General features: G+C 29.9%; 1 protein-coding gene across 1 annotated transcript in view; it reads left to right on the forward strand.

Annotated features, from left to right (window-relative positions):
- Positions 1-13552, forward strand: part of LOC133658657 (tyrosine-protein kinase receptor UFO) — a 101219-nt gene that overhangs the window by 60770 nt on the left and 26897 nt on the right. Inside the window, exons 10-12 of the mRNA XM_062060919.1 lie at positions 672-680; positions 11750-11879; positions 11955-12046. Coding sequence (XP_061916903.1) covers positions 672-680; positions 11750-11879; positions 11955-12046 — 231 coding nt within the window. The remainder of the gene's footprint in view (positions 1-671; positions 681-11749; positions 11880-11954; positions 12047-13552) is intronic.

Genomic DNA, 13552 nt, shown 5'->3' on the forward strand with positions numbered 1-13552 from the left:
GTAATGTTTTACTTTTAGCCTTAAACATGACACATAATGTCTGTAACTTTACTAGCTCCTGTAGTTTCAATAAACCAGAATTAATAAATAATATGTTAGTGTGTTTTAAGTAATCTACTTTATGAATAATCCTTATAGCTCTTTTCTGTAGTTGATACAGAGAAAGTTGCGTTGCACAAGGAATACAATTTGAAACGTCATTATACAACTAGACATGCTGAGGAGTATGCAAAATACTAGGGGAGTGAACCGGGTTGCAAATTTTAAAACCAGTCTACTGAGGCAACAAGATTTCGTCAAGAAAGCAAGCGAAAAGAGCGATGCAGCAGTCAAAGCTAGCTACATGGTGAGTGAGATGGTTGCTAGGGCGGGAAAGCCATTCAAAGGAGGTGAATTCATTAAAAAGTGCATGTTAGATTTTTTTTAAGAAATCTTTTCTTGCGGCCCAGCCTCACCCAGTTTCTGCATCCAGTGGCCCCCAGGTAAATTGAGTTTGAGACCCCTGCTTTAAACTGTGCTGGCTCAGCACTTTAACAGGAATAAAGCTTTCACTTTCTGTAAAAACTTTGATCATTTAGTAAGAAATAGTCCAATAGATCAGAAATGAAACAAATCTTCAAAGTTTTGTAACTCCGTAAGTCATATTTTGCTTCTTCTTTTTTCTCCCCCAGAGTTTCGAGGTGAGCCGCAAACACGACGACTGATTTTTTATGTCCTTCCTTCCCGCTTGTGTCCGTGAGAAGAAGGACGAGACAGAGGAGGGCTTGTGGACCAGGACCTCATAAATATTTAGAACTCTGATGTTTGCTTAGTCTAATGGAGCCACTCACTCCACACAAAGCAGGAAGATTTAGTAGCAGAAGGGAAACAAAAATGTTTATATATATATATATATATATATATATATATATATATATATATATATATATATATATATATATATATATATATATATATATATATATATATATATATATATATATATATATATATATATATATAAATATGTGTGTGTGTGTGTGTTTGTATGTATGTATGTATGTTTGTATGTACGTACCTATGTGTACTGTATATATGTATGTATGTACCTATGTGTACTGTATATATGTATGTATGTACCTATGTGTACTGTATATATGTATGTATGTACCTATGTGTACTGTATATATGTATGTATGTACCTATGTGTACTGTATATATGTATGTATATACGTATGTGTACTGTATATATGTATGTATATACGTATGTGTACTGTATATATGTATGTATATAGTATGTATGTGTACTGTATACATGTATGTATATAGTATGTATGTGTACTGTATATATGTATGTATGTGTACTGTATATATGTATGTATATACATATGTGTACTGTATATATGTATGTATATAGTATGTATGTGTACTGTATATATGTATGTATGTGTACTGTATATATGTATGTATATACATATGTGTACTGTATATATGTATGTATGTACCTATGTGTACTGTATGTATGTATGTATGTGTACTGTATATATGTATGTATGCACCTATGTGTACTGTATATATGTATGTATGTACCTATGTGTACTGTATATATGTATGTATATACGTATGTGTACTGTATATATGTATTGCTAACGATGGATTCTGATGCTTCATCTATGTTGCTGCTTCTTGATCTTAGCGCCGCTTTCGATACTGTTGATCATAATATTTTATTAGAGCGTATCAAAACGCGTATTGGGATGACAGACTTAGCCTTGTCTTGGTTTAACTCTTATCTTACTGACAGGATGCAGTGTGTCTCCCATAACAATGTGACCTCGGACTATGTTAAGGTAACGTGCGGAGTTCCCCAGGGTTCGGTTCTTGGCCCTGCACTCTTTAGTATTTACATGCTGCCGCTAGGTGACATCATATGCAAATACGGTGTTAGCTTTCACTGTTATGCTGATGACACCCAACTCTACATGCCCCTAAAGCTGACCAACACGCCGGATTGTAGTCAGCTGGAGGCGTGTCTTAATGAAATTAAACAATGGATGTCCGCTAACTTTTTGCAACTCAACGCTAAGAAAACGGAAATGCTGATTATCGGTCCTGCTCAACACCGACATCTATTTAAAAATACCACCTTAACATTTGACAACCAAACAAACAAGGTGACTCTGTAAAGAATCTGGGTATTATCTTCGACCCAACTCTCTCGTTTGAGTCGCACATTAAAAGTGTTACTAAAACGGCCTTCTTTCATCTCCGTAATATCGCTAAAATTCGTCCCATTTTGTCCACAAGCGATGCTGAGATCATTATCCATGTGTTCGTTCATATGTTACCCACATATGCGGCCCTCTCCAATGTTTCTCATAGTCATTCACATTGACGTCCCACTGGGGTGAGTTTTCCTTGCCCGTATGTGGGCTCTGTACCGAGGATGTCGTTGTGGCTTGTACAGCCCTTTGAGACACTTGTGATTTAGGGCTATATAAATAAACATTGATTGATTGATTGATTGATATGTATGTATATATGTATGTGTACTGTATATATGTATGTATATAGTATGTATGTGTACTGTATATATGTATGTATATAGTATGTATGTGTACTGTATATATGTATGTATATAGTATGTATGTGTACTGTATATATGTATGTATGTGTACTGTATATATGTATGTATATACATATGTGTACTGTATATATGTATGTATGTACCTATGTGTACTGTACATATGTATGTATGTACCTATGTGTACTGTATATATGTATGTATGTGTACTGTATATATGTATGTATGCACCTATGTGTACTGTATATATGTATGTATGTACCTATGTGTACTGTATATATGTATGTGTACTGTATATATGTATGTATATAGTATGTATGTGTACTGTATATATGTATGTATGTGTACTGTATATATGTATGTATATAGTATGTATGTGTACTGTATATATGTATGTATGTGTACTGTATATATGTATGTATGTACATATGTGTACTGTATATATCTATGTATGTACCTATGTGTACTGTACATATGTATGTATGCACCTATGTGTACTGTATATATGTATGTATATACGTATGTGTACTGTATATATGTATGTATATAGTATGTATGTGTACTGTATATATGTATGTGTACTGTATATATGTATGTATATAGTATGTATGTGTACTGTATATATGTATTTATATACGTATGTGTACTGTATATATGTATGTATGTGTACTGTATATATGTATTTATATACGTATGTGTACTGTATATATGTATGTGTACTGTATATATGTATTTATATACGTATGTGTACTGTATATATGTATGTGTACTGTATATATGTATTTATATACGTATGTGTACTGTATATATGTATGTGTACTGTATATATGTATGTGTACTGTATATATGTATTTATATATGTATGTGTACTGTATATATGTATGTGTACTGTATATATGTATTTGTACTGTATATATGTATGTGTACTGTATATATGTATTTATATACGTATGTGTACTGTATATATGTATGTGTACTGTAGATATGTATTTATATATGTATGTGTACTGTATATATGTATGTATATAGTATGTATGTGTACTGTATATATGTATGTATGTGTACTGTATATATGTATGTATATAGTATGTATGTGTACTGTATATATGTATGTATGTGTACTGTATATATGTATGTATATACATATGTGTACTGTATATATGTATGTATGTACCTATGTGTACTGTATATATGTATGTATGCACCTATGTGTACTGTATATATGTATGTATGCACCTATGTGTACTGTATATATGTATGTATGTGTACTGTATATATGTATGTATATAGTATGTATGTGTACTGTATATATGTATTTATATACGTATGTGTACTGTATATATGTATGTATATAGTATGTATGTGTACTGTATATATGTATTTATATACATATGTGTACTGTATATATGTATGTGTACTGTATATATGTATATATACGTATGTGTACTATATATATGTATGTGTACTGTATATATGTATTTATATACGTATGTGTACTGTATATATGTATGTGTACTGTATATATGTATGTGTACTGTATATATGTATTTATATACGTATGTGTACTGTATATATGTGTGTGTACTGTATATATGTATTTGTACTGTATATATGTATGTGTACTGTATATATGTATTTATATACGTATGTGTACTGTATATATGTATGTGTACTGTATATATGTATGTGTACTGTATATATGTATTTATATACGTATGTGTACTGTATATATGTATGTGTACTGTATATATGTATTTATATACATATGTGTACTGTATATATGTATGTGTACTGTATATATGTATTTATATACGTATGTGTACTGTATATATGTATTTATATACGTATGTGTACTGTATATATGTATGTGTACTGTACATATGTATGTGTACTGTATATATGTATTTATATACATATGTGTACTGTATATATGTATGTGTACTGTATATATGTATTTATATACGTATGTGTACTGTATATGTGTATTTATATACATATGTGTACTGTATATATGTATGTGTACTGTATGTATGTATTTATATACGTATGTGTACTGTATATATGTATGTGTACTGTATATATGTATGTTTACTGTATATATGTATTTATACACGTATGTGTACTGTATATATGTATTTATATACGTATGTGTACTGTATATATGTATGTGTACTGTATATATGTATTTATATACGTATAATGTACTGTATATATGTGTGTGTACTGTATATATGTATGTGTACTGTATATATGTATTTATATACGTATGTGTACTGTATATATGTATTTATATACGTCTGTGTACTGTATATATGTATGTGTACTGTATATATGTATTTATATATGTATAATGTACTGTATATATGTGTGTACTGCATATATGTATTTGTACTGTATATATGTATGTGTACTGTATATATGTATTTATATACGTATGTGTACTGTATATATGTATGTGTACTGTATATATGTATGTGTACTGTATATATGTATTTATATACGTATGTGTACTGTATATATGTATGTGTACTGTATATATGTATTTATATACGTATGTGTACTGTATATGTGTATTTATATACGTATATGTACTGTATATATGTATGTGTACTGTATATATGTATGTGTACTGTATATATGTATTTATATACTTATGTGTACTGTATATATGTATGTGAACTGTATATATGTATTTATATACATATGTGTACTGTATATATGTATTTATATACGTATGTGTACTGTATATATGTATGTGTACTGTATATATGTATTTATATACGTATGTGTACTGTATATATGTATGTGTACTGTATATATGTATTTATATACGTATGTGTACTATATATATGTATGTGTACTGTATATATGTATTTATATACGTATGTGTACTGTATATATGTATGTGTACTGTACATATGTATGTGTACTGTATATATGTATTTATATATATATGTGTACTGTATATATGTGTGTGTACTGTATATATGTATTTGTACTGTGTATATGTATGTGTACTGTATATATGTATGTGTACTGTATATATGTATGTGTACTGTATATATGTATTTATATACGTATGTGTACTGTATATATGTATGTGTACTGTATATATGTATGTGTACTGTATATATGTATTTATATACGTATGTGTACTGTATATATGTATGTGTACTGTATATATGTATGTGTACTGTATATATGTATTTATATACGTATGTGTACTGTATATATGTATTTATATACGTATGTGTACTGTATATATGTATGTGTACTGTATATATGTATTTATATACGTATGTGTACTGTATATATGTATGTGTACTGTATATATGTATTTATATACGTATGTGTACTGTATATATGTATTTATATATGTATGTGTACTGTATATATGTATGTGTACTGTATATATGTATTTATATACGTATGTGTACTGTATATATGTATGTGTACTGTATATATGTATTTATATACGTATGTGTACTGTATATATGTATTTATATATATATATGTGTACTGTACATATGTGTGTGTACTGTATATATGTATTTGTACTGTATATATGTATGTGTACTGTATATATGTATGTGTACTGTATATATGTATTTATATACGTATGTGTACTGTATATATGTATGTGTACTGTATATATGTATGTGTACTGTATATATGTATTTATATACGTATGTGTACTGTATATATGTATGTGTACTGTATATATGTATGTGTACTGTATATATGTATTTATATACGTATGTGTACTGTATATATGTATGTGTACTGTATATATGTATTTATATACGTATGTGTACTGTATATATGTATGTGTACTGTATATATGTATTTATATACGTATGTGTACTGTATATATGTATGTGTACTGTATATATGTATTTATATACGTATGTGTACTGTATATATGTATTTATATACGTATGTGTACTGTATATATGTATGTGTACTGTATATATGTATTTATATACGTATGTGTACTGTATATATGTATGTGTACTGTATATATGTATTTATATACGTATGTGTACTGTATATATGTATTTATATACATATGTGTACTGTATATATGTATTTATATACGTATGTGTACTGTATATATGTATGTGTACTGTATATATGTATTTATATACGTATGTGTACTGTATATATGTATGTGTACTGTATATATGTATTTATATATGTATGTGTACTGTATATATGTATTTATATACGTATGTGTACTGTATATATGTATGTGTACTGTATATATGTGTTTATATACGTATGTGTACTGTATATATGTATGTGTACTGTATATATGTATTTATATACGTATGTGTACTGTATATATTTATGTGTACTGTATATATGTATGTATATATGTATGTGTACTGTATATATGTATTTATATACGTATGTGTACTGTATATATGTATGTGTACTGTATATATGTATGTGTACTGTATATATGTATTTATATATGTATGTGTACTGCATATATGTATGTGTACTGTATATATGTATGTGTACTGTATATATGTATGTGTACTGTATATATGTATTTATATACGTATGTGTACTGCATATATGTATGTGTACTGTATATATGTATGTGTACTGTATATATGTATTTATATACATATGTGTACTGTATATATATGTGTGTATACTGTATATATGTATTTGTACTGTATATATGTATGTGTACTGTATATATGTATGTGTACTGTATATATGTATTTATATATGTATGTGTACTGTATATATGTATGTGTACTGTATGTATGTATTTATATACGTATGTGTACTGTATATATGTATGTGTACTGTATATATGTATGTGTACTGTATATATGTATTTATATACGTATGTGTACTGTATATATGTATTTATATACGTATGTGTACTGTATATATGTATGTGTACTGTATATATGTATTTATATACGTATGTGTACTATATATATGTATGTGTACTGTATATATGTATTTATATACGTATGTGTACTGTATATATGTATGTGTACTGTATATATGTATGTGTACTGTATATATGTATTTATATATATATATGTGTACTGTATATATGTGTGTGTACTGTATATATGTATTTGTACTGTATATATGTATGTGTACTGTATATATGTATGTGTACTGTATATATGTATTTATATACGTATGTGTACTGTATATATGTATGTGTACTGTATATATGTATGTGTACTGTATATATGTATTTATATACGTATGTGTACTGTATATATGTATGTGTACTGTATATATGTATGTGTACTGTATATATGTATTTATATACGTATGTGTACTGTATATATGTATGTGTACTGTATATATGTATTTATATACGTATGTGTATTGTATATATGTATTTATATACGTATGTGTACTGTATATATGTATTTATATACGTATGTGTACTGTATATATGTATGTGTACTGTATATATGTATTTATATACGTATGTGTACTGTATATATGTATTTATATACGTATGTGTACTGTATATATGTATGTGTACTGTATATATGTATTTATATACGTATGTGTACTGTATATATGTATGTGTACTGTATATATGTATTTATATACGTATGTGTACTGTATATATGTATTTATATACATATGTGTACTGTATATATGTATTTATATACGTATGTGTACTGTATATATGTATGTGTACTGTATATATGTATTTATATATGTATGTGTACTGTATATATGTATGTGTACTGTATATATGTATTTATATTCGTATGTGTACTGTATATATGTATTCATATACGTATGTGTACTGTATATATTTATGTGTACTGTATATATGTGTTTATATACGTATGTGTACTGTATATATGTATGTGTACTGTATATATGTATGTGTACTGTATATATGTATTTATATACGTATGTGTACTGTATATATTTATGTGTACTGTATATATGTATGTATATATGTATGTGTACTGTATATATGTATTTATATATGTATGTGTACTGTATATATGTATGTGTACTGTATATATGTATTTATATACGTATGTGTACTGTACATATGTATGTGTACTGTATATATGTATGTGTACTGTATATATGTATTTATATACATATGTGTACTGTATATATATGTGTGTGTACTGTATATATGTATTTGTACTGTATATATGTATGTGTACTGTATATATGTATTTATATATGTATGTGTACTGTATATATGTATGTGTACTGTATGTATGTATTTATATACGTATGTGTACTGTATATATGTATGTGTACTGTATATATGTATTTATATATGTATGTGTACTGTATATATGTATGTGTACTGTATATATGTATTTATATACGTATGTGTACTGTATATATGTATTTATATACGTATGTGTACTGTATATATGTATGTGTACTGTATATATGTATTTATATATGTATGTGTACTGTATATACGTATGTGTACTGTATATAAGTATTTATATACGTATGTGTACTGTATATATGTATGTGTACTGTATATATGTATGTGTACTGTATATATGTATTTATATACGTATGTGTACTGTATATATGTATGTGTACTGTATATTTGTATTTATATACGTATGTGTACTGTATATATGTATTTATATACGTATGTGTACTGTATATATGTATTTATATAAGTATGTGTACTGTATATATGTATGTGTACTGTATATATGTATTTATATACGTATGTGTACTGTATATATGTATGTGTACTGTATATATGTATGTGTACTGTATATATGTATTTATATACGTATGTGTACTGTATATATGTATGTGTACTGTATATATGTATTTATATACGTATGTGTACTGTATATATGTATGTGTACTGTATATATGTATTTATATACGTATGTGTACTGTATATATGTATTTATATACGTATGTGTACTGTATATATGTATGTGTACTGTATATATGTATTTATATACGTATGTGTACTGTATATATGTATGTGTACTGTATATATGTGTTTATATACATATGTGTACTGTATATATGTATGTGTACTGTATATATGTATTTATATACGTATGTGTACTGTATATATTTATGTGTACTGTATATATGTATGTATATATGTATGTGTACTGTATATATGTATTTATATATGTATTTATATACGTATGTGTACTGTATATATGTATGTGTACTGTATATATGTATGTGTACTGTATATATGTATTTATATACGTATGTGTACTGTATATATGTATGTGTACTGTATATATGTATGTGTACTGTATATATGTATTTATATACATATGTGTACTGTATATATATGTGTGTGTACTGTATATATGTATTTGTACTGTATATATGTATGTGTACTGTATATATGTATTTATATATGTATGTGTACTGTATATATGTATGTGTACTGTATGTATGTATTTATATACGTATGTGTACTGTATATATGTATGTGTACTGTATATATGTATGTGTACTGTATATATGTATTTATATATGTATGTGTACTGTATATATGTATGTGTACTGTATATATGTATTTATATACGTATGTGTACTGTATATATGTATTTATATACGTATGTGTACTGTATATATGTATGTGTACTGTATATATGTATTTATATACGTATGTGTACTGTATATACGTATGTGTACTGTATATATGTATTTATATACATATGTGTACTGTATATATGTATGTGTACTGTATATATGTGTGTACTGTATATATGTATTTATATACGTATGTGTACTGTATATATGTATGTGTACTGTATATATGTATTTATATACGTATGTGTACTGTATATATGTATGTGTACTGTATATATGTATTTATATACGTATGTGTACTGTATATATGTATTTATATAAGTATGTGTACTGTATATATGTATGTGTACTGTATATATGTATGTGTACTGTATATATGCATTTATATACATATGTGTACTGTATATATGTATGTGTACTGTATATATGTATTTATATACGTATGTGTACTGTATATATGTATTTATATACGTATGTGTACTGTATATATGTATGTGTACTGTATATATGTATTTATATACGTATGTGTACTGTATATATGTATGTGTACTGTATATATGTATTTATATACGTATGTGTACTGTATATATGTATTTATATAAGTATGTGTACTGTATATATGTATGTGTACTGTATATATGTATGTGTACTGTATATATGCATTTATATACATATGTGTACTGTATATATGTATGTGTACTGTATATATGTATTTATATACGTATGTGTACTGTATATATGTATTTATATACGTATGTGTACTGTATATATGTATGTGTACTGTATATATGTATTTATATACGTATGTGTACTGTATATATGTATGTGTACTGTATATATGTATTTATATACGTATGTGTACTGTATATATGTATTTATATAAGTATGTGTACTGTATATATGTATGTGTACTGTATATATGTATGTGTACTGTATATATGCATTTATATACATATGTGTACTGTATATATGTATGTGTACTGTATATATGTATTTATATACGTATGTGTACTGTATATATGTATTTATATACGTATGTGTACTGTATATATGTATGTGTACTGTATATATGTATTTATATACGTATGTGTACTGTATATATGTATGTGTACTGTATATATGTATTTATATACGTATGTGTACTGTATATATGTATTTATATAAGTATGTGTACTGTATATATGTATGTGTACTGTATATATGTATGTGTACTGTATATATGCATTTATATACATATGTGTACTGTATATATGTATGTGTACTGTATATATGTATTTATATACGTATGTGTACTGTATATATGTATTTATATACGTATGTGTACTGTATATATGTATGTGTACTGTATATATGTATGTGTACTGTATATATGTATGTATATATGTATGTGTACTGTATATATGTGTATCGTCCATAAAGTCACACATGCAAATCTTTATAGCATGAGGAACAAATGAGAGACGAGTACAAATCCCAGAAGAAAAGAATCTCATCAATCCTCAGTTACTAAACAAGTTGTTGGTTTGAATTCTCCACATTTAGTCGCACCTTGTCACTGAAGCAGACTGCTGAAGAAGGAGAAGTTGTCATGTATTCGATAAAAGTGTCTGACTCCTGCAGGACTGTCCTCGCCACCAGCCTTCTCCTGGCACTGGTGGTACGTGGTGATGGCCGCCACCGGCGCCGTGGCCCTGGCCGTGCTCATGGGCGTCTACGTGGGCAAGCTGCGGAAGAAGCAGACGCGCTTCGGGTGAGTTCAGACGGCGGTGACGACCACGCGCTGGTATGACCACGTGCTGATCCCTATGTCCTTGTGTCTTGGCAGCGATGCCTTCCAGCCCATCATGGAGAGCGGGGAGCTGGTGGTGCGATACCGAGCACGCCGCTCCTACAGCCGCAGGTCCACTGAGGCCACGCGTGAGTCTTGTCATGCCACTCATCTTGGGAGCTTTCACATCCCAGTATCATATTTAGGCTGCAGATGATACGGAGAGGTCCGATCCAGGCCTGAACCGCCTCAAACTGGCTCACTAGCACCCCCCCCCCCCCCCCCCCCCCCCCCCCCCGGCATGTTAAACATCCAGTACGGGGCGGCGTGGCGTGGTGGGTAGAGCGCCCGTGCCAGAAACCCAGAGCAGCAACAAAAAACAAGTGCGGGGTCAATGTGTGATATCATGTGCGATACAAGCAATCCTTCAGCGTGTTTACTTGTGTGTGATATTGAACATTGAATTATATTTATATAGCGCTTTTCTCTAGTGACTCAAAGCGCTTTACATAGTGAAAGCCAATATCTAAGTGACATTTAAAGCAGTGTGGGTGCACTGGGAGTAAAGTGTCTTGCCCAAGGACACAACGGCAGTGACTAGGATGGCGGAAGCGGGGATCGAACCTGGAACCCTCAAGTTGCTGGCACGGCCACTCTACCAACTGAGCTATACCGCTATATCATGTGCAATACAAGCAGTCTTGCGTCGTGTGCAATACAAGCAGTCTTGCGTCGTGTTTACTTGCGTGCGATATCATGTGCAATACAAGCAGTCTTGCGTCGTGTTTACTTGTGTGTGATATCATGTGCAATACAAGCAGTCTTGCGTCGTGTTTACTTGTGTGTGATATCGTGTGCAATACAAGCAGTCTTGCGTCGTGTTTACTTGTGTGTGATATCATGTGCAATACAAGCAGTCTTGCGTCGTGTTTACTTGCGTGCGATATCGTGTGCAATACAAGCAGTCTTGCGTCGTGTTTACTTGTGTATGATATCATGTGCAATACAAGCAGTCTTGCGTCGTGTTTACTTGTGTGTGATATCGTGTGCAATACAAGCAGTCCTGAAGCATGTTTACTTGTGTGTGATATCATGTGCGATACAAGCAGTCCTGAAGCATGTTTACTTGTGTGTGATATCATGTGCGATACAGGCAGTCCTGCAGCATGTTTACTTGTGTGTGATATCATGTGCGATACAGGCAGTCCTGCAGCATGTTTACTTGTGTGTGATATCGTGTGCGATGCAAACAGTCCTGCAGCGTGTTTACTTGTGTGTGATATCGTGTGCGATACAAGCAGTCCTGCAGCGTGTTTACTTGTGTGTGATCTCATGTGCGATACAAGCAGTCCTGCAGTGTATTTACTTGTGTGCGATATAAGGTACAATACAAGCAGTCCTGCAGCGTGTTTACTTGTGTGCGATCTCATGTGCGATACAAGCAGTCCTGCAGCGTGTTTACTTGTGTGCGATATCAGGTGTTATGCAAGCAGTCCTGCAGCGTGTTTACTTGTGTGTGATATCAGGTGTGATACAAGCAGTCCTGCAGCGTGTTTACTTGTGTGCGATCTCATGTGCGATACAAGCAGTCCTGCAGCGTGTTTACTTGTGTGTGATCTCATGTGCGATACAAGCAGTCCTGCAGCGTATTTACT

This window comes from Entelurus aequoreus, linkage group LG10 (genome assembly GCF_033978785.1).
Source record: "Entelurus aequoreus isolate RoL-2023_Sb linkage group LG10, RoL_Eaeq_v1.1, whole genome shotgun sequence".
Taxonomy (NCBI): domain Eukaryota; kingdom Metazoa; phylum Chordata; class Actinopteri; order Syngnathiformes; family Syngnathidae; genus Entelurus; species Entelurus aequoreus.